At 37.0% G+C, this 24,485-nt stretch overlaps 1 protein-coding gene across 3 annotated transcripts in view; it reads left to right on the forward strand.

The window, feature by feature from the left end:
- The window catches only part of HCRTR2 (hypocretin receptor 2), a 107,617-nt gene extending 90,657 nt beyond the window's left edge, over positions 1–16,960 (forward strand). For all 3 annotated transcript variants that reach the window (XM_007095539.3, XM_042985299.1, XM_042985300.1), the window contains 3 exons: positions 11,218–11,438; positions 14,423–14,544; positions 16,627–16,960. In XM_007095539.3, the coding sequence (XP_007095601.1) occupies positions 11,218–11,438; positions 14,423–14,544; positions 16,627–16,856 (573 nt within the window). In that variant the 3' untranslated portion in view covers positions 16,857–16,960. The remainder of the gene's footprint in view (positions 1–11,217; positions 11,439–14,422; positions 14,545–16,626) is intronic.
- The last annotated feature ends 7,525 nt before the right edge of the window (positions 16,961–24,485 follow it).

Consider the following 24,485-nt stretch of genomic DNA (forward strand, 5'->3'; position numbering starts at 1 on the left):
ATTCTCAGTTTTTAAGAGTCTCTTATAGTTTGTCTCTCTCCCTCTCTAACTTTTTTTTTCCCTTCCCCTCCCCCATGGTGTTGTGTTAAGTTTCTCAGTTTCCACATAAGAGTGAAAACATATGGTATCTGTCTTTCTCTGTATGACTTATTTCACTTAGCATCACACTCTCCAGTTCCATCCACGTTGCTACAAAAGGCCATGTTTCATTCTTTCTCATTGCCAAGTAGTATTCCACTGTATATATAAACCACAACTTCTTTACCTATTCATCAGTTGATGGTCATTTAGGCTCTTTCCATAATTTGGCTATTGTTGAAAGTGCTGCTATAAACACTGGGGTACAAGTGCCCCTATGCATCAGTACTCCTGTATCCCTGGGGTAAATTCCTAGCAGTGCTATTGCTGGGTCATCGGGTAGGTCTATTTTTAATTTTTTGAGGAACCTCCACACTGTTTTCCAGAGCAACTGCACCAGTTTGCATTCACACCAACAGTGCAAGAGGGTTCCCGTTTCTCCACATCCTCTTCAGCATCTATAGTCTCCTGATTTGTTCATTTTAGCCAGTCTGACTGGCATGAGGTGAGATCTCAGTGTGGTTTTGATTTGTATTTCCCTGATGAGGAGTGACATTGAGCATCTTTTCATGTGCCTGTTGGCCATCTGGATGTCTTCTTTAGAGAAGTGTCTATTCATGTCTTTTGCCCATTTCTTCACTGGATTATCTGTTTTTTGGGTGTGGAGTTTGGTGAATTCTTTATAGGTTTTGGACACTAGCCTTTGGTCCGATATGTCATTTGCAAATATCTTTTCCAATTCTGTCAGTTGCCTTTTAGTTTTGTTGATGGTTTCCTTTTCAATGCAGAAGATTTTATCTTGATGAGGTCCCAGTACTTCATTTTTGCTTTTAATTCCCTTGCCTTTGGAGATGTGCCAAGTAAGAAATTGCTGCAGCTGACATCAGAGAGGTTTTTTCCTGCTTTCTCCTCTAGGGTTTTGATGGTTTCCTGTCTCACATTCAGGTCCTTTATCCATTTTGAGTTTATTTTTGTGAATGATGTAAGAAAGTGGTCTAGTTTCATGCTTCTGCATGTTGCTCTCCAGTTCTCCCAGCACCATTGTTACAGACACTGCCTTCTTCCATTGGATATTCTTTCCTGCTTTGTCAAAGATTAGTTGGCCATACTTTTGTGGGTCCAATTCTGTATTTGTATTCTATTCCATTGGTCTATGTGTCTGTTTTTGTGCCAATACCATGTTGTCTTGATGATGACAGCTTTGTAGTAGAGGCTAAAGTCTGGGATTGTGATGCCTCCCTCTTTGGTCTTCTTCTTCAAAATTACTTTGACTATTCGGGGCCTTTTGTGGTTCCATATGAATTTTAGGATAGCTTGTTCCAGCTTCGAGAAGAATGCTGGTGCAATTTTGATTGAAAAAACCCTTATGTTTATGGTTAATTGATTTTTAACAAAAGTGTCTCACAATTCAATGGGGAAAATCATAGTCTTGTCAGCAAATCCTGCTGGGATGACTTTATATACTCAAAATAATGAAATTAACATCACCTTTCACCATATATAAAATTTAACTCAGAGTAGATTGTAGACTTAAATATGAGAGTTAATACAGATCTTCCTCAATGTACAGTGGGGTTACATCCCAATAAAGCCATCATAAGTTGAAAATAACCTAGGTCAAAAATTCATTTAATACACCTGACCTGTGTAAAATGTCATCACTTAGCCTACCCTAATTTAAATGTGTGAAGAACACATATATTAACCTACATTTGGGCAAAATAATCTAACATAAAACCTATTCTATAGTAAAGTGTTGGCGGGCGCCGGGGTGGTTCAGTTGGTTAAGCACCCGACTCTTGATCTCAGCTCAGATCATCATCTCACAGTTGGTGGGATGGAGACTTACGGGCTCTGAGCTAACAGAGTAGAACCTGCTTGGGATTCTCCCTCTCTCCCTCTCTCTCTCTCTCTCTCTCTCTCTGCCCTTAGCCTGCTGGCTCATGCAGACACTCTCTCTCTCAAAATAAATAAATAAATTGAAAAAAATAAAGTGTTGAATATTTCATGCATTTATTAAATAATGTACTGAAAGTAAAACACAGAATAGGTTTAAATGTATCAATTGTTTACCTTCATGACTGTATGGTTGACTGGGTGCCCACTGCCACTGCCCGGAATCATGAGAGAATATTTTACCACATATTAATAGCCCAGGGAAATATCAAATTTCAAATTTCAAAGAACAATTTCTACTGAATGTGTATTACTTTTGTACCATTATAAAGTTAAAAAAATCATAGGCCAAACCATTGTAAGTCAGGGGCCATCTCAAAATCTTAGAGGAGAACACATTCATTATAAGACTGAGGTCAGGAATCATTATGACCTTGTTTTAGACTAATGATTTAAATTACGCCTAACCACAAGCAATTTTAAAATTTTAAAAATTTTTAAAAATTTAATTTTTTTTTAAATTTAAAATTTAAAAAATTTAAAAAATTTTAAAAATAGATAAACTGGATGCTATTGGAATAAAAACATTCGCACTTCAGAGTATACCATGAGGAAAGTGAAGAGGTGACCCACAGAATCGGAGAAAATGTTTGCAAATCAAATATATGATAAAAGACATATCAAAAATACATAAAGAACTCTTATGATTCAACAATAAAAAGAAATAACACATTAAAAGTGGGCAATGATTTTAATAACATTTTCTTCAAAGAAAATAAAGAAATGGCCAATAAGCACATCAAAAGATGCTCAACAATGTTAGTTATTAGGAAAATGCAAATCAAAGCCACAGTAAGATATCTCTTCACACTCAATATGGTGGCTAAAATAATTTTTTTAAGATAACAATTATTGGTGAGAATGCAGAGAAATTAGTACTCTCATTATACGGCTGGTAACAATGGAAACTGATGCAGCTACTTTGGAAAATGGTTTGGCCATTCCTCAAAATCTTAAAGGATTACCATGTGGTAGCAATTTAATCCCTAACTATATACCCAAGAGAATTGAAAACATGTCCACATAAAAACTTATACATTGTTGTGCATAGCAACAGCATCAATAGCAGTCCAAAAGTGGAAACAAATCAATGTCCATCAATGGATGAATGAATAAACTAATTGTGGTATAGGTGTACAATAGAATATTATTTAGCTATAAAAAATAATGAAATATTGAAATACTACAATATGGGTGAATCTTGAAATTATTATTAAGTGAAAATAGCCTGACACAAAAAACTACATATTGTATGATTCTGTTTACATGAAATGTAGAGAATAGGAAATTTTATAAAGCCAGAATGGTTTGTGTTTGCAGCGGGTAGTAGGATGGGGAGATAGGAAGTGACTGCTAAAGGGTTTGGAGTTTTATTTCACGGTGATGAAAATACTCTGGAAGTAGACAGTGATGGGGTGATAATTGCACAACTTTGCGAATACACTAAAACCTACTTAACTGTACCCCTTAAAAGGGAATTTATGGCATATAAATTATGTCTCAAAAAATATGTTAAAAAAAAACAACAAAAAAACAAGAGTTTGTGAATTCGAGCCCCGTGTCAGGCAGGCTCTGTGGTGACAGCTCAGAGCCTGGAGCATGCTTCAGATTCTGTGTCTCCCCCCTCTCTCTGCCCCCCCCTCCCCCCCTGCTCACACTCTGTCTCTGTCTCTCTCTCTTTCTCTCAAAAATAAATAAACATTAAAAAATAAAAATAACAAAAAGTGATTTTTTTTAAAAAGTAACTAAATATGGAGGGAATTCTTTTACGAATTCTTCTGCTCAAACTCTGGAGAAGGAAAAAGGTTAAACACACAACTCAACATGTTGATGCAACGAGAATATGTAACGGGAATTATCCAAAGGTTGTTTGCGACTAAGATTTTAAGGTCCATAGAAGTATGGAAGCATGAGAGGACCTATTCAGTGAAAACCATTTGTTGGATTCCAGGAAGGGAAGGGAAAGCCAGTTTCTACAAAGAGCTAATTGGGTGATGGAGTCATGTTGAGAGACAACACATCTGGGGATGGACAAAGGACAAGAGCCTTGAGTTCGAGGGTTGGGTGAGAGAATCAGGGACAACAATTATAGCTGCTGTTGTCTGTAGCAGGGTCATCTGTAGAATCTGCAAGTAGAGCTATTTATTGCAAGATTGAGAATGAAGTCAAGAGATGGGACAGATTCTTATCATGAGGAATTAGCATATACATCTAATCTCTAGGAAGGCTGTGCTTTGGGGAGCCTGGGTAGCTCAGTCAGTTAAGCTTTCAACTTCAGCTCATGTCATGATCTCATGGTTTGTGGGTTCGGGCCCTGCATTGGGCTATGTGGAGCCTGGAGCCTACTTCAGATTCTGTGCCTCCCTTCTCTGCCACTCCTCTGCTTGTTCTCTCTCTCTCTCTCTCTCTCTCTCAAAAATAAAATAAACATTTAAAAATAAAAGAGCTGTAGCAGGATTAAAAAAAAAGTCATGGAGTTATATGGAAAAAAATGTCTGTGGGTCTTAGAGCCAAATCATTTTCAAATGGTAATGTAAAAAATAAGAAAAAATTCCATTGTTTTTGCCAGACACACAGAGGAAGATAGAGATTATTGCTTTATATGAGATAGCATCTACCAAGCATCAGTTGTACTCTATTATGATAAAATGGGTAATGAGCTAAAGGATAGAGGAAAGGTAAAGAAGAGTGTCCTCCTGGAGTGGGCATTTTTAAGGACTCTCATCCTAACTCTCAGACTCTTCCAGATGTTAACTTAACCCTTTGCTCCTCCTGCTAGCTAAAATGCATGACATTTTTATTTGTTGACTCCTTTTTCTCACCACCTTCCACGCCCTGATCACTTCCACTGATCTCTGAGCCCACTTTATTCTTATTCAAATCCTATCACTCCACTGAAACATCTCTCAATGAAGTCACCAATGATTTCCAAAAAAATGTTTCCCTAAAGATTTCTTGCTTGATCATTTGCCAGCATTGAGCAGTGTTGTTTGTGGCTTGTTTATGTACCACAATTTCATGGCCCTCCTCTCTGCCTTTTTCCTTCTCTGCTTTGAGTAGTTATACTCCCCTTCCTGGCCATTAAGTGACTCTGTACTGGGTTCCTTCATAACTGCACAGCATTTCATAAACATTTTGCAAATCTGTGTTTCACCTTTCTCAAGAAAATTGCTGCTTTTTTGAATGGGACTGATTGCATTTAATCTATGGATCACTTGGAGGAAAATTGACATATTAATAACTTTAAGTTCCAATTCATTGACATGGTGTCTCTCCCCATTTATTTGTCTTTTTTGATAGCTCTTAACAACTTATATAATTTTAGGTATACATATTTTGTCCATGTATTGTTAAAGAATAAGATTACTTGTTCTTTCCATTTAAACTCATGTTATTTTGTAATCGAATTTTCCAGTTGATTATTACTGGTTTATAGAAGTTCTTTTAGGTTTCCCAGACCTAATTCTAATGTTTAGGGTGTGGTGTTCTGATACACACAACACCAATGTCAGCAATTCTGACACTATCTACTTGAAGATAGATTCCACGTGTTTTAGGGTTCAGTCCTACAAGACTGCTCTCCCACTTATCACTTTAATTTTTTTAAGTTTATTTCTTTATTTTGAGAGACAGAAACTGAGTGAGCAGCAGCAGAGAGAGGGAGAGAGAGAATCCCAAGCAGGCTCCATGCTGTCAGCATGGAGCCCAATGAGGGGCTTGAACCCACGAACCGTGAGATCATGACCTGAGCCAAAACCAAGAGGCAGATGCTTAACTGACTGAGCCACCCAGGCACCCCTGCCCCACTTCCCACTTTAGATGCCAGTCACAAGCCCCAGGCTGTAACCTGTGCTTCTGACTGACAGACCAACTACAGATTGGGGATTCCAATGACCTCCTCCTCAGATTGTTTTAATTTGCTAAAGTGGCTCATTTTTGAAACACTTGTGTTTACTAGTTTATTAAAGTATGTGCTAAAGGATACAAATCAACAGGCAGATGAAGAGATACACAGGGTAAGGAGCTTCCAGGCTCCCTCCTGGTAAACCTCTTACCCCACATCTCCTTACATTCACCAGCCGAGAAGCTCTCTGAAACCCATTGTCCTTTTGGGTTTTTATAGAGATTTCATTATGTAGTCATGATTCACCAAGTCATTGGCTTTGGCTGATTCAAACTCCAGCCCTCTTTCTTACCCAGAGGTCAGGGAATGGGACTGAAAGTTACAACCCTTTAATGGTTTGTCCTCCTGGCAACTAGCTTTTGACTTTAGGTTCCCTTCTTTAAAACAAGATACCCATCGGGGTGCCTGGGTGGCTCAGTCAGTTAAGCGGCCGACTTCGGCTCAGGTCACGATCTCGCGGTCTGTGAGTTCGAGCCCCGCGTCGGGCTCTGTGCTGACAGCTCAGAGCCTGGAGCCTGTTTCAGATTCTGTGTCTCCCTCTCTCTGACCCTCCCCCGTTCATGCTCTGTCTCTCTCTCTCTCAAAAATAAATAAACGTTAAAAAAAATTAAAAAAAAAATAAAACAAGATACCCATCTCACCTTTATGGCACTGAAGTACTTACAGGAATGGTAGATGAAGATCTAGTATATTTTGGTCATCTGAATGATACAATATATATATATATACACACACATAAAATTTATAGATTTCTATAGTAAATCATATCACAGAAATACAACTGATTGTTTTTTGATTTTGGATCCTGCATATTGCTAATTTCATGTAACAATTCTAGTGGAGTTTTGGAGATTCCCTAGGATTTACTTCGTAAGCAATAATGTCCTCAATAAAATCAATCTATATACCTTTTATCTATTTTTCTTGTCTTCTTGTACTGGTTGGGACCTCCAGTATAATGTTGAGTAGAAGTAGTGAGAAAAGACTTATTAGTGCTGTCAGTACAGAGGCTGCTTCAGATCCTCTGTCCCCTCTCTTTCTACCCCTCCCCACTTGTACTCTCTCTCAAAAAATACTTACAAAAATTTTAATGGTTTTTTAAAATTTGTTTTTGAGAAGGAGACAGAGTATGAGTGAGGGAGGGGCAGAGAGAGAGGGAGGCACAGAATCTGAAGCAGGCTCCAGGCTCAGAGCCATCAGCAGAGTCCCACTTGGGGGGTCTTGAACCCATGAGCCGTGAAATCATGACTAAGCTGAAGTCTGATGCTCAACTGAGCCACCCAGGAGCCCCATCAAAAATAAATATTTAAAAAAAAAAGCATTCATCTTTTTCCATTAGGTAAGATGCCCTTTATCAGGTTGATTAGGTTTCTTTGTATTACTAGTTTACAAGTTTACTGAGACTTGTATCATGAAAATGTGTTGAATTTTTCAAATGCTTTTCCTTTATTTTTTGAAATGTCATATTATTTCTCTTATTCTGTTAATATGAAAAATTACATTGATTAACCTTTGAATGTTTAATCAACACTGCATTGCTGGAATCAGTCTGATTTATTGAGTGAATTTTATTATCCTTTTTGTATATTGCTGAATGCAACTTGATAATATATTTTCAGGAATTTTTCATCTCTACTCATGAGAGATATTTGTCAACATAACTGTTGTTATGTATTTTACTTTTAGGATAACTGTGGTCTTATAAAATTAGTCAGAAAGTATAATTGTTTCTTGGAATTCAGAAAGAGTCTGAATCAGATTGGTAGTGTTTATTTTTACTGTTCTATCGAATTGATCGATCAGGAACAATGATCCTATCTGGGTCTGGAAGGTTTGTTTTTTTTTGTTTTGTTTTTGTTTTTGTTTTTTTTTTTTGTAGCAAGGTTTGGAATTATAGTGTCAGTTTCAGTAATCTTTATTTTTTTTAAGGTATTTATCCATCTCATTTAAGATTGCAAATGTATTGGTTGTTCATAATATTCTCTATTCTTTTAATGTATGCCACACGTTTGCCTTTTCTTGTGACTTAATCCTGGTCACAAATACTTTAAGAAAGGGCAGGTTTCAAGGTCCAGCATTTACATGATATTTCCAATTCATAATTGTGGTAATATCTCTTCCAGGATATATTTTCATATCAAAGATGATTTTAAAGTTTATTTAAAATAATGGAATAAATGTAGTGTGTGTGTGTGTGTGTGTGTGTGTGTGTGTCCACGAACTTTCCACAGTCAGATGGTTGAGCCTTTCCTAAGATGGCAGGGGAAGACCTTCCTCCATGGACAGCCTACCAGGCTGGATTTCTCAGTTGCCCTTTTGTATGATTATTTATTCCACGTAACTAGGCATAAAAATTTGCTGACTTCCATATACATTGTGTTGAAGCTTATAAATGGAAACGATGGGAAAAAAGATAGACTCTGTAGTGAGACAGGACTAAATGCTAATTCTGACTTGTTAGATGGAGACATGGGTATTTTATTTAACCCTTCTCAATGCTCGATCATGTATAAGTGGGATTTGGAATTATCTGCTTTTAGGAACGCATTAATGATTACTCCAGACTATACATAGTTTGTGATGCTCAGTTATTATAGGCATTTTCTAATATTTTTACGTGGACTTTCTCTAGACATATGACTTATCAGTGGAGACATTTGTAGGTGTCCTCAAGATGAGTTCAGGATTAAACATCTTCTATCCTTATTCAGATCATCAGCTAAAAGAGAGAATTATCACTGGTTTTGTTTGTTTTTAATTCTGATGGCAGAGACCATAGCCATTTTCCCTGTGGCAGTTTCTCTTTATGGGAAATATGTTTCTGACGGTTGAGGAAGTTATCAGCTGCAGGATATTGTTTCTTTCCTTCAGGGAAGCACTCAATAATAGAATTGCTAAAGTTTAAATGATCTCTAAGAGATCATTTAGAAAACAGTTCAAGATCATTTAGCAGACATTTATAGGGTTACTCATGCTAGAGTTTTTCTGGAACTTTCCAATATCCATTGCACTTTCTCCTCAATTATTTAAAAGAAAGACTGTTTAAAAAGAGACTCACAGAGGAGAAAGGATTCTCAGTGCCTACCCCCACAACCAATAATATAGATAAGAAGATTTTTGGGACCACTACTGTGTGAAAAGGTCAAGTCTACATGACAGAACATACAGAGCCAGAAAAGAAATAATTTATCAAATGTATTTCTATTTAAGGGCAATTTTTCATTAACTTCATGTGTTTCTTTTTGAGAGGGAATAGTTATTGGTCAACAGAAGCTCTGTGTGGAAATCAAAACTTTTCAACTGTGTTGAAAACAGTAAAATTCTGCTTTCAACGATTATCTAACACAGTTGGATCTTGTGATGTATAAAAACAGAGTCCATATGACGTCCATTCTGATAGAGCACAGGGACACATTGGTCTGTCTTGGCTTGCAGCACAGAGATAAAAACAACAATTGAATAATCTTAACAGAACTAAGGTGACCAAAGAGTGAGTCTTCGTGAGAATGAGAACACGGCTATGGTGTGTTAGCGCATTTTCCTCTTAAAAAATTATGCATGCTGAATTTTATTGTTTTGCTCACTAAACCCTATCAATCTTCATGAGTTTGTAATTAAGAAAATATTATACTTGGAAGGACTCCCTGCCATTATCAAATAACTTTGAAAAGAAATGGAAAAGTACAAGTTGTATAATTATTGTTACAAATTCCAGCTATTTGAAATGTTAATATAAGACCACAAGGGATTCTCACTATTTTTGTGTGCATTTTAAAGAACCAGACTGGAGCATGAAATTGGTTTCAAGCAATTTCATAACAATACGTAGTAAACAATGGAGAACAGTTTATTTTTTTCGTCCCTTCACTCAAGGTTTGCACTGGCCAAACCTGAAAAACAAAGTCTAATAAAAACCACTAGGTAGTTAAGTCCTATCTGTCCATCTGACAGCAGATGGCAGTAGTGACGCATGAAAAAAAAAATCCATTCAGGTTTCTTTTGCAATTACCTATTAGGTTTTCCCTGTCTTTACACTGAGGTATCTGAACAGAACTGGGAATTCCTAATAAGAGAATATAGTTGTCATCCTTTTACATCTCTTTTTTTGCCAGTTTTTATTTCTCTCGCATTTTAATTAAGACTTGTTTGCTGGTTTTGTTTTTAAGAGCAGTTTCAGGTTCACAGCAAAATTGTGTGGAAGATACAGAGGTTTCTCTGCCTCCTACCTTCACTCATAAAGTACCTCCCCGTTATCCATATCCCTCACTTAAGTGATATATATATAAGTGATATATATATATATATATATATATATATATATATATGATATCATATATATATATATATATATTACAACTGATAAACCTACACTGATCTACTAAGCCCAAAGTCCAGAATTTACCTAAGAGTTCACCTTTGATATTGTACATTCTATGGGTTTGGACTGTGTATCCAAATACATTGTATAATGTGTATTGTATAATGACATGTATCCATCATTATGGCATCATATAGAGTATTTTTACTGCTCCAAGAATCCTCTGTTCTCTGCTTAGTAACCCCCCATCCCACCCCACCTCCAGCCCCTGGGAACCATTGATCTTTTTGCTGTCTCTCTGATTTTACCATTTCTAAGATGTCATATAGTTGTAGCCTTTTCAGATTGGATTCTTTTACTTACTAATACACATTTAAGTTCCCTATGATTTTTCATGGCTTAATATCTCACTTCTTTTTAGCCCTGAATGATATTCCATTGTCTGGATATACAACTTCTCTGTTTATAAAGAGATAGCTTTTCCATTTGAGCTCTCTTTAGACCTTAATAAAAATGGGATGTTTCAGGGGCATCTGAGTGGCTCAGTCTGTTAAGTGTCCAACATGGGCTCAGATCGTGATCTCACAGTCTGTGGGTTTGGAACCCGTGTCGGACTATAGGCTGACAGCTCAGAGCCTAGAGCCTGCTTACATTCTGTCTCCCTCTCTCTGCCGTTCACCACCTCCTCCCCTTTCTCTCTCTCAAAAATAAATAAACATTAAAAATTTATTTTTAAAAATGGGATTTTTCAATTTTCTTTTCCACCACAAATCCTATTTGACACTCCACTGTATTTACTCAAGAACATACTTAACTCAGCAAACATTCTGGGGGAAACAGGCCTTTAACCTCCCTGGACCATAGGCATCCAGAATACTCTCCTTCTTATATCTTTGGGTTACTTCTCCAAAGTGGAACATCCCTGAGTCAGATGGCAATAAAGAGTTTCTGCTCCTTTCAGATCCCTGGAACATCATCTGTAGTTCAGAGAAAATGGAAGCCCCTGCAGCCTACTTCACAGCCTCGAGGGTCGGGACAGCAGACCAAGTCCAGGATTAGTGCTGTGGCCGCTGAAATAAAACAGATCCGAGCCAGACGGAAAACAGCCCGGATGCTAATGGTTGTGCTTTTGGTGTTTGCAATTTGCTATCTACCGATTAGCATCCTCAACGTGCTAAAGAGGTAAAGTTCACCCATTATTTCAAAACAAAGTGGCTGTCATTTCTTGGTTCTTAATTAAGTTCTTTTTTTTTTTTTTCTTTCTTCTTAAGCCAGAGAAAAATCTAAGCCCTTTGCCTAGATAGTTGTCAGGCCAGATAACTGAATGTGTTGTGACTATCAGGTAAGGCAGACAGCCTTTTTAGTATGCTCAGACTCTATAAGCTCTTGTCCATGGAAATTCTCTGTTGAGTGGCAGACATAAAACAGAGGTTCCCCTGACCTCTTTGAGCTAATTGCTGAGCCTTAGTTGCAAAAAAAGTTCTAATGCAAAAAACAAAACAAAACAAACAAAAGAAACAAAACAAAACCAAAAAAAAAGCAACAACAGCAAACATTGACAGCTTGGAGTTCTTTTTTGATCAGAACAAATGGGCTTTCCAAAACTTTGTTCTCCTACATAGGGAATTATGACACGATTCTATCGAAAAGATAAAAGGAGATAAGAATGTTTTGTTAGCATCCTAATTATACTTAAAAGTGCATTTGTGAGCACCCACAAAAAAATGGAATCAGGACTCATACTGTGTTTTAAATGTTTAAATGAAAAAAAAAAGAAAGAAAATGTATTTCCTGAAGTCACTGAATTAAGCTCAAGGTGACTATTAATAAAAGCACACAACTTTTCAGCGAGAGAAAGTATGTTATTTGTTAGGCCGCAGATACACTGTTAAGTGAAAACAATTGACCAACGTGAACAGCCAGTACTTGGGCCATGGTACACATGAACTTCACAGCCAGCCAACTTTATTGGGAATTATCATAACTGTTGCAAACGGACTGGCCCCAAGGTAATAGTAATTTTGTTTATAATAGGCTTCGAACTTAAACTGGGGTTGCTCCTCTCAGTTTTCCCTGATTCAGAGTCCATATCATATTCCTCACAGCTGGAGACTCTGGAGAGCGGCAACTTTGGCTGGAGTCACACACACTAAAGGTGGTAGAGCCAGCTGCAGAAATTTCTCATTCTCCTTGGCCCTTGTTTTTAAGGGCTTAGTAACTTTTTCGATGGAAGGTGAACTTTTGCTCAGTAATATTATTTAGTATAGATGCAGCCTTAAGGCGTAAGCTTTTTGGTAGCATGGAACGTATACTGACTCATGAGAAGCGACTTTGCCCTCCATAGCTTTTCATAATGCCTCTCTTACTTTTCTTGACCACAGAAATCCCAAACAAATTTATTCTGATCTCTGGATAGACGATCTTTTCTATTCCTAAGAGCTTTATAAACACGATATGCTACTGAATGATTTTCTCCTTTTTAAAAAAATTTTTTTGGACTTTGTCGTCTGTCTAAATTCGATGAAAATGGGATTTACTGCTCTCTGGATTGCTTGTTTGGATTTCCTGAATCTTAGCATTTGTACCTGTCTTTTAGCTAGTTCCAAATATCTACTTGTCTGTCATATTTTTTCTTATTTTTCTACCTTTAACATCTCCCTTTCCAAGGAAAAATGGCTAAGAAGAAAGTCTATGTAAAATTTAAAATATTTTCGATTTTTTTGAGCATTCTGCTCTTTTCCATAAAATTTGAAAAACAAAAAAACCAAACACTTCAAGTAACCCTGAAGATTGTTTTGCTCTTTACTACACACATTTTCTTCAAATGCTTATCTCTTTGTTTGTTCTTGTAAGATCATGCTTGTGTTTCTTTCTCTCACCAATGAATTTCTAAATCCTTTTTCCTGGAAACAATTTTTGCCCAACTAGTCGAAACCTGCTTCTTTAAAGTAGTTCTAGTTTGTCTAGGATTTCAAAGATATATTATGGTAGAGGGTCATAAGAGACCATTAATTCCATAACAGACCATTAATTGTCCATGTTATCTCACTCCATATTGTATTTTTGTAAAACTCGAGTACTCCACAGAACATCACTTTATTGCCGAAAGGCATTTCTATCATGGGCACCATCATGTGTAATCAAATTACACAATCAATGATGGAGCCTCTGGCAGGGAATGAATTATCTTCAGCCTATAAAATTAATTATTGGGTAGTTACAAGTTACCTACTGTTGGCTAGTGAATACAATTTGATAGATGAGATATTTCTGAAAATGAAACAAATCTTAAAAATGATGTTTAAGGATAAAATAAATATTTTTCAGAGTTTAAAATAATGAAGATTTTTCTTTTTTCTTTTCTTTTCTTTTTTTTTTTTTTTACTTATTTTGAGAGAGAGAGAGAGAGAGAGAGAGAGAGAGAGAGAATCCCAAGCAGGCTCAGCACTGTTACTGCAGAGCCAGATAAGGGGCTCAAACTCACGAACTGTGAAATCATGACCTGAGCCGAGATCAAGAGATGTTCAACTGACTGAGCCACCTGGCACCCGCAGAGTTTAAAATAATAAATAAAACACTAAAACTCATGAATTTTAAGAAGTTACCAGAATTTTGCCTACTGAAAACTAGTTCCTCTCTGGCCATAATGAATTCCCAGAAGACAAATTTCAACAAGGCTGGGGAGATTGTAGTTGAAAAATGGTGAAACTTTGATCAGTGCATGAATGTAGAAAGGAAGAAGTACACAGAGACTACAGTTTAGGAGTGCTTTTTAAATGATGCCCAAAACGGAATATTAGCAAACATTGATCAATTGTGTTTAGAAACAATATGAAAGAAGGAACATAGATATATATGTGACTTCTGTACACTTACCCACCAGAAAGAGTATTGCATTTACTATTTATGGGAGAGAAAGATCCTTCTCTGATCCGATTTGGCTTTTGATTTACTAATTGTGCCATGGAGATTTTGTTCAGGTTCTGAGGTTTTTCTAAACTCACGATGGTAGCATAAACCAATGCCCACTGCAGAGGAGAACAGGGGTTAAGCAGCCTCTATCAAGGGCTATGTTCACACTTGAATTTCATTATTTGAAAGGTACTTTTCAAAATCACATTGGATTTTCTGTCACTGTTTTTTGGTTTGGTTTGTTTTTCCTACAGAGTATTTGGGATGTTTACCCACACAGAAGACAGAGAGACTGTATATGCCTGGTTTACATTTTCACACTGGCTCGTATATGCCAATAGTGCTGCGAACCCAATTATTTACAATTTTCTCAGTGGTGAGTTTTCAACTGTTTCTTCCATGCAAACCACAATTCTAACCAAGGGCAAGGGATCAATGACCAGCAGGGTGTTGAACACTCTTGAAATGTGTAAAGAGCTTAAGTGCCATATAATGAGAATTTTTTTCCCCCGATGTAATTTGTCTTGAGTTTTTCTTCCCCTTATGAGAAGGAGCACCTCTTACCTAACTCATCAGAGGAAATCATGTAAGCAATTTTCCCCATAAAATTTAAAAGAAATGTTGAAATAGGAAAGTGAAAATTGTAAGAACTGAATACCACAGAATCTTGCTTGCCATACATTAAACTTATGATTTACCAAAATGTAAAACAAATTTATCTGAAAATAAAACAGACTTGCTATATTATTTCCTTTGACAACACTGAGATTGCCTAATTGAGGTTGAATTAGAACCCTTCCACTTTTAGGTAGGTTTCTGTATTTGCATTTCTCTTATCAGTAACATCTCTTGGGTTTATCTCAAGATTTCTCAATGACCACCAAAAAATGATATTACTCCTAAATAACGCACAAACTAAATCACACACACACACACACACACACACACACACACACACACACATCTGTAACTGATTTAATCTGTCTCTGTTTATGGAACCAACATAATTATAAAAATCAATTAACTAATTGTTTTATTTACAAACATTTTTCCTGGCTGACTTCTAAAACTGTGTTTTAATTAGTTACATCTTTACACTGTCTTCTTCTCTAACCAGTTGGTCATTTCTTTCTCATTGCTATCCCTAAATATATGATCATTTAATGTGGAAGAAAAAGCAATTCATTTTATGACATACTTAATAAAAAATGTGTATTTTCCAACTTCATCTTTAGTCTTGTGGGTTGTATGGGTTATTAAAAAAAAGACAATCAATTAGACTTTTTTTTAAGCAACTTTTCTTGTTGTTTTTTTCTTGATCATGGCATATACCGTATATAAACCTGCTTTATTTCATCTTTCAGAGAATCAGGTGGTGGAGCTTTATTTTGTATTCGGTTGTCCGTTTTCATGCTTTCCCCTGCTACATCCAACCCCTGTCTCTAAAATAAAGATGGCATTAGGTCTTAGATAACCAGATACAACTCACTGCTCATGTGCTGTTTGAAGAGCTAAGGGGCCATGTGGAGCTCTGTCTTGGAAAGCAATGAAGAAGCCACTGCCTTGAGGTTAGGAAATGACTAAGGGCCTGACCCTTGCACTAAGCAGATAAAACCCACTAAGAGGTTGTGTAAGGAGAAGTATTTGAAGTCAAGGCCACAGAACCAAGTCAAAGTCAGAGGGTTGAGTGAGGCAGGGGAGGTGCTGATAACCACTGGGGACTTGGCTGGTGCCTCCTATTTTGCTACACCCTTGAACCTTCCCTTCTTGTGTTGTCACTCAATCACCCAGTTTGGTAATTGAGGCTCAGAGAGAACACGGATGACTCCCAGTGCTGTTCGTTTTTCCTTTAAAAAGATGATTATTTCATTTTCATACTTCTCCAGTTTCACGTCAGTAATTTAAAGGCAAGAAAGAACTTCCTTCAGTTTTTTGTTCTGCTTTATGCCGAATTATAAAGCTTTAGAAATTCTCTACGTATTCTAAGATTTTTTTTTATAGATTCTTTGTTGAACTCAGTGTGCCAGTAGAACAGTTTCTTCAGAGGACAATAAAGGGATAATTTCTGTATAGTCGTGGCTGTATACAATACAGCTTTCATCATTTTTGAAGTTATTAAATAACTCTGGACATCCTACTAATGATCACTTTTATTATAGTTAATCTAAATAACCCACACTCACAAATACAGAAGGTTTAACCCTGAAGGAATAAATCAAACTCCAAGCATCACACATGAAAAGCAGTTACATTATTTTAGGGAAATATCTTATTGTTTCAGGAGTCTACCCAGCTTCTAATAACACAATTTCCTCTTCCTGTTTCCCACTTTTCCCAAAATGTTGCACCTCATTGTTAGTTTGGCTCAAGGCAGCAGCTTATTTGTACCCTACTCATGGATTTGTTGAAACATGTTTATGCTTATTTCTTTTTCCTTTCATTCTCCCCGATTTGGCAGGAAAGTTTCGAGAGGAATTTAAAGCTGCATTTTCTTGCTGTTGCCTTGGAGTTCACCATCGCCAGGAGGACCGGCTCACCCGGGGCCGGACCAGCACAGAGAGCCGGAAGTCTTTGACCACCCAGATCAGCAACTTTGACAACATATCAAAACTCTCCGAGCAAGTTGTCCTCACCAGCATAAGCACACTCCCAACAGCCAATGGAGCGGGGCCACTTCAAAACTGGTAGAATCTTCTTTCATATGACAGGGTTATCTGAGCAAAACTATTCTTTTTTAAAAATGTCTGTACACACAGATTTTATTATCCTAGCGATCTGAAGCTAAAATTACTTTGTGGCTCTTTCTTTCTTCTTTCTTTCTTTCTTTCTTTCTTTCTTTCTTTCTTTCTTTCTTTCTTTCTTTCATTTTCATCTATTGCTCTTTGGAAATAAAAAACAAAGTCAGTTTAAAATAATTTCTCCACTTTTGATTTAAACATGGTAGAAGTCTGACCTTCAACTGAATTTATTTCAGGCTATTTCAGTTTTAGTTTCATGTATTATGATTTATGTCAATTAAATGTTTGAATATTTTTAATTCTAATTGTTATTTTAATCTCTCACCTTCAGATCGATTGCAAAAAATTACCAAAAGTTATCCAATGATTTTCTTTGGTTTACTAAAAGAAGTAGCAATTACTAACTCTGCATTAACAACAGACATGTTAGTTGATTTCATAGTTTTAAAAAAATCACAAAAGACTCATTATGATGTGCCATCTGAGAGAATATTTATATACAAAATAGCATATTATATTAGATAACTCTCAAAAGCTATCTTTCAAAACTATCTAAAAATATATACTATTAAACTTTATTTTCCATGAATCTTATCACCCATTTACACACTTTTCTCAGGTCTGTAACCTTACCATTGCTAACGTTTGTCATCCCAACATATGGCCAGTAAGACTGTATTACAATAACAATTTTGGAGTAACTACAGATACATAATGATCTCCATATCTAAGAAAAGACTTCAGCATTTGAGAATCAGATAGGATTCTTCTAACCAATGAAAATGATATAGTTGGCCTTGCAGGATTAGATTAAGAATACAATTTACAAAGGAAAGGGGCAGAGGACTACCAAGTCACAGCTGGGTCCCATATGGGAGAGTTACTCCTGCCATGGAGATTCCTTGGTAAATATTTGCATTTATTTACATTTCATAAACATTTATCAAATATTTATGGAAGCGCACCCACTGTGCTAGGTGCTAGGGAATGAGGTAGGGGTGGATGTACACGTGCCTTCAAAATTGCTCTAGGTTACTGAGGGGGACATGTTGATAGAGTTTGCAGGGCAGCCAACTTCTCTGGGGGACAGATTTGAACATGGATGGAGCAGCGGAGCAACCCACATGGGACATAAACAGTAGAGTTGCGCTGTTTCCCGTTCATTCAGTGACACAGTCTATGTCTGCAGACTCCATGTAGACCAACAGGTGGATAGAATGTAAGTGCTGGCTCTTAGCTCGCACCCAAATGAGGAGCCACCCAGCATATTTTGTACAAATGTGAGATCTGCAATTCAAAGCACTGGATATTTTAAACTTGTCCCTCTTCAAAATCTCTCTAATTCAAATATTCACTTTAAAATTGAATTAAAACTAAAAGATATTCATGAAAGCTGCTCTTCTCCTCATGTGATAGCAGCAGGTGTCTTTATTTTACTGAAATACAAGATGTGGAGAACAATATTTAAGAAAGATTTTTATAGAAGGTAACAAATAATCTTGTTCATCTCTATTTCCCAACTCATCGCTTTCTGAAAGAAGTAACACAGCCAGATTTTCCACAAGTTGTTTTCCTGTTTTAGAATGTGTGGCGACCGTGTGCTTTTTACTACTCAAAGCCAAAACGACTCTCACATACAAGGTTTACTGAAATTCACTTGTTAATTATGAGAAAGATATCAACAAAAGCGAAATGTTATAACTCTCTCCTTTCTTCCCTTTGTACATTGGAGAACTTTCTTAATTATGCTGCATGAAAGGAGGGTTGTAATTTTTAGATTGTCATAGGAGCTAGCATTTTAAATAGTTTGAGGGTACTTCAAGTAATACTGATAATATGCCTTAATGCCGAAGTAGTGTCTCAGAATAAGAGCTAAGTTATTTAGATTGTAATATATCTAGTTCTTTATCATTTAAGAAAGAGGGATTGGGAGAGGGAGAACAAGCCAGGGAGTGGGAAATGGAGAGAGAAAGAGGCTCAGAGAAGCAGCAGTTGTATGATTGCCTATTAAGGACAAACTCAGAAGTCAAGATTCCTTTGCTGTAAATCAGTGATTCTCAAAATGTGGTTTCTGAACCATCAACATCAGCATCACCTAAGAACTTACTAGGCATGCACATTTCCACCCTATCTCAGATCTGCTGAATCAGAAACTTTGGAGGTGGCAGCCAGAAATCCGCGTGTTAACAAGCCCTACAGGTGATTCTGAAACACCTTAACATTTGAGAACCACTGCTCCAATTCCCACCTGACACCTGCTAAATAGCCCACGTGAAGTATTTTACTGCACAGCTGTCTACAACGGGCACGATCGTCATCACTACTGTCAGCCTGGCCAAAGGTCTGAAAGAAGAGGTTGAGTATCAATGATGAATGTCACTCACTGTCATCCTACTCAAAGAAATAGTGGTTTACAAAACAGTGGCCCCTGTGTTATAAGCGCAGGGTCAAAGAAGGCTGGTTTTAAAGCACTTGTGTACTTTATGGATACCTGGATGACTTGAGTTCCTAACTAAAACTTTTAAATCTCCACCGTCACTTACACTTACTAAAGGCAAAGTTTTGTGGAAGCAGACAGTTTCTAAGAATGATCATTGCCTGGAAGGAAAACAAGCAAAAAACCACCAGTACCTACCAGAAACCGTGGTAATGGAGTATCTGACTGTGCAGGTTGCTTCCAATGTGTTGATACAGGAATCCTTCTAAGAGGTCTGGATTTAGAGTGGTTACCTTACTAGGACAAATGGTAAAGAAAGAGGTGTTCCCCAAACCTGCCAATCTTATGGAACAAAGGGTCAACTACTCACCTCATTATGTGCTAAATAACACAAATGAGAGACTTCTTATGAAAAGAATGTGTTGCAACTGTTTTATGCTATACATAGACTATCGCTCTTTTTTGCTATGTTTCAAGATTTAATGTAAAATGTCATTAGTGTTACTGAAATTTTGTTATCAACAAGGATGTGATGATTTTATCTAACACAGAATGCATTTGAACTTCATTATTTCTGAATTTCTACAAACCCATGATATTTGATATTTGAGTTCGTTCATTCTTGGGAAGGGACAGCTCCCAGTTTCTGAGGAAAATGATGTATATTCTCCAAGTCTTAGAGTGTTTCTTGGATATTAAATGTTACAAACTATTGATGAGTTAATTGCAAAAGTGTTAGGCATAATGATATTGAATTTCACTCCCAGTGTACATTATTTTAGCAAAGATACAGCTAAATATGCTTATAAAATGTAGCCTGAATATACATAAGCCTGAAATATCAGAATGACAAACACCCAAACATGCTTGTGGACACAGATTGTGAGGAGGGCTATCATTGTTTTAATACCAGTGTAATAATAATAGAATCTTTCACACTTGATATAAATCACAATCATAATCAGCTGCATTTCAAAACAAATCTGGTTAGTCATTGCAATTTAGAAAGTTTTTCAATTACAGTTAATTTTACAACAACTTTTCTACTTTCTACAAGTTGTAAGTCAAAAAAAGGAAATTCCATTAGTTACGTACAATTAGTTTTCAAATGGCATGAAGCAAAATAATTGACTTTTTAGAGATAATATGTAAACAGAAAATATTGTTAAAGCCTATTCTACTACTTTATGTACCTCAGAAAATGAAGTGCAAAGGCATGGAAAACACTGTTATCTTCCCAAATTCAAAGAGGATTGTTTTCTAGAATACTGCTGCAATTAAAGTGGGAGCAAAACAAACTCCCTCCCATTTGCCACGTATTTCTATTCTCTTAAATTTTCTTTCTCAGCTTTGGGGTTAGAATGTCTTTGAAGTTTTTCATGAAATGTATTTCTATAACTGTTGTATCCCATGTGTGTGAAATCATGTCACTTGTTTAACAATTATCTTAGACATTTAAAGTTCTTTATGTCTGATTTACTGTGTCTTCATGAAGAAATTTCTTATCAAATCCATTGAGATTACATACCAACTATGAAAGATGCTCACTATGCAGTTTTTCTTAAATTTTTTTTAATGTTTATTTATTTTTGAGAGAGACAGAGACAGAGACAGAGACAGAGACAAAATGTGAGCAAGGGAGGAGGGGCAGAGAGAGAGGAAGACACAGAATTCGAAGCAGGCTCCAGGCTCTGAGCTGCCAGCACAGAGCTCAACACAGGGCTTGAACTCATGAACTGTGAGATCATGACCATGACGGCTTAACCAACTGAGCCATCCAGGTGCCCCTCATTATGCAGTTTTTAAGTAAAAACTATATTGAGAATTGTATAATCACATTCACACTGACCTCTCTATTGTATGAAAAATCTTGTTGTCGGTTGGATATGTTGGATATTCACTCATAACTAGTGTCAAATCTTTGCAGTTAAGGATTAAATTAAGCCCTCTGGTGCAGTACTTAATGATCCAAATATTTTTCCCAATAAGTTTATATAACCGGGGATAATCATGATAGAAAAGGTGTTTAATGTTGTTTTGGAGAGCAGGTACTAAAATAAGGATGGTTAAGATTAAAACAGAAATGTTTCATAAAAATTATTGAAAACTATTTACATGTATCATTAAATTTGGGAACTTTTATCAGAGTCAAGAGATTGAATTTTGTTTTGATTGAGAGAAAATGATGACCTTGTGATTTTCAATTTATCATGAGACTAATAAGTATGGCTTGCCCATAATTAAGAAATTTTTTTATTGGTCATTATATATAGAACTTTTAGGGCTCTTTTAAGTTAGTGGTAAATTTTAAAATGCATATTTTCTGTTTTTCACTTCCTAAATGATTCTGATACATGACAGAATCAACTGCCAAGGACTTTTATTTAAAAATCCGTTTGTACTCAGCACTGTTTATTCTAACTGGCATCGAAAATGCAGCCGCGGTAAGTGGACAAGATAAACCGTTGGCTCCATCTAGGCACATGCGATTTGAGTATGAGGTGGTTTCTAAAGACCAAGTGAAACTCTCAGCGCAGAATCTCAAGACTAGTTACCTCAGGGGTAAGGGTGTTTTGCTTTGAGTAAGCTGTTATTACAGCCTAGGTACTTGGCCACTCCTCTCAGAGTCAGCCCTGAAGAGAGTTTAACTCATCCCTGCTTTCGTCTAGGCCAGTGGCCGTGAAGGGGAGATGGGTAACAGAGGAAAGTCTCTTGAAGCACCCCTTTGTTCTTGCTCTGCTTTTACTATTTCTTCGCTCCCCAGCTGTGGCCCTTATCCCAGCCTCCCCAAAGCTAAGCATGAGCACACCTCCCCCTACAGCCTGCCTTGCTCTACACCGTTCCCTGTCCTTTGTACTGCCCAGCCCCAGAGTTCTTGGTATCTCTGGAGGTGAACCTTGGCAAATGGTTAAGTTCAGAACAAATGAAGCAGAGCACCAGGAAAAAGAAAAAAGAAATTGTGCTTTTATGTCCAAAAATTATACTTTTACATCCTCCCAAAGCAAGCCCTTTCTTTTCTTTCCAGAATATCTATGTTTCTCGGTGGCCTTTAGGAGCCGTGTCAGCTTCCACTGCCTAAGCTTGCTGTCTCAACTTGGAAGGGAACCCAGCTTTGGAACACTCAGGCCAAGGGAAGGGCATGGCAGGTCACCAAGGATATATGCCTGAGGAGGCAGTGCTTGTGTCGTCTTTGGAAACAATACATCTGTTTCATCCTTTGGCTTTTTATAAGTCCAGCTGCTATGCAACAGCAGAAAGATAATACTCAACTAAAAAGAAACTATTGTTTATTATGTCATCAATTTCTTTTTTTTAAAAAAAAAATGCTTATTTATTTTGAGGGAGAGAGAGAGTGAGCGCAAGCAGGGGAGGGGCAGAGAGAGAAAGGGAGACAGAGAATCCCAAGCCATCAGCACAAAGCCCAATGTGGGGACCGAACTCATAAACTGTGAGATCATACCTGAGCTGAAACCATAAGTTGGACACTGAACTGACTGAGCCACCCAGGCACCCCTGTAATCAATTTCTAATTAATTTCACAGCATTGGAGTTAACATGATAATTTCCAAAGGGAGAAGGGTATAAACAAAATGTTTGTGGGACAGGGAAATCTTAACAGTGTGTGGCATCATAAAGCTTAATTTGTTGCAGATGTGATAATAAGATCATGTCTGGAAAGAAGTGATGCTCTCTCACAGGGACACAGATTAAAAAATTCTCTTTATATGGTTCAGGAAGATGAAGTGGAGAACTGGCTTATAAAGCCATTTCTAGATCATGCAGAATATCCCCTAAAGAATGGGAAAAGATGTCAATTTAGAGTATTACCAACACATCAGCACATATATACGTATGTACGTATGTGTGTATAACAGTGATTATATATATACACATATGTATATGTGTATGTGTGTGTATAGATAGATAGATATTTAGTGTGAGAATTTCCCCCAAAGCGTGCTAATTTCATACCCCAGCCTTTTAAAGATTTCCCATCATCTTCCTTCATCTGGTTTACTCCTCTCTTAGATTATATCTTTTAGACTGGTGGCTAGTTTTCCTCTCTTATACAAATACCTAGCTTTCGTATTTCTGCTATTATGGACAGCATTTTCCCTAAAAAGCATTTCTTTCTTTCTTTCTTTCTTTCTTCTTTCTTTCTTTCCTCCTTCTTTCCTTCCTTCCTTCCTTTCTCCATCTGTTTATTTAACTAGTATTTATACAGTTATAACAATTAGGGACAAGTAAAAAAAAGTCTATAAACTGCCTATCTCCTCCCAAGTTCCATATAAATAATCAATAAGAATTTAGATTCTTGATGCCACAAGACCTTTTCGGTCATTTACTGCTATATCCCTGGTGCCTAGAATGATGCCTGGCAATAGAAGTTACTTGTTAAATACCTCTTGAATTAATGAATTAATAATAATCACATGGTAGTTCTTTCCCTAACTCATCTTTTTGTTTCAGTTTTGCGCAATTCTTTCCATGTGCTTTCTGAAACCCCTTTTCCGCTGAGAACAAAATGCCCTATATTCCCAGAGTCTACACTGCTCAGAACCTTTTGTGGTTTTTTTAAGCCAAAATTAAACCATATTTTGAGAACACTGATTTCCAGTCTCTATCAAATTGGGACATAGCACCAGCATTCTCCTAGTCACCTATCCTAGGCCCAGAAGACAACTTTTCCATTTTTGAGTAAAACCGGACCCTTCCGAAGGCTTTATCATCACTGAGCTCTCTCTTTCGCCGGCATTGTCAGCCTCTGGATGTCTCCTCTTCCCATTTCACACGTATTAGCTGCTGGCTGAAGTCACACTTTCCAGCCCCAGGTCCCTGTAGATGATGCACCCAGCATCCAGCTCTACACTGCCTTGGGCTCCTTAATGTCAAATACGGATTTCTGCTGTTCTGCACCAAACCACTCCTAGTTTTGCTTAGTGCAGCTCATAGGTTGTACCTTGGGCCTTAGGATTCCATATGACAACATACCCTCCTCTGAAATGCAAAACTCTGACAGCTTATTCTGAGCCAACGATTTATTGTGCTTTAGGCTCATACTCGTGTCCCTACTATAACTTCCCTCAAACCCAAAGGGACTACTGGATTCTTCACCCTTTTATTTTATCCCAGTTTATTAGT

The sequence above is a fragment of the Panthera tigris genome, chromosome B2 (genome assembly GCF_018350195.1).
Source record: "Panthera tigris isolate Pti1 chromosome B2, P.tigris_Pti1_mat1.1, whole genome shotgun sequence".
Lineage (NCBI taxonomy): Eukaryota > Metazoa > Chordata > Mammalia > Carnivora > Felidae > Panthera > Panthera tigris.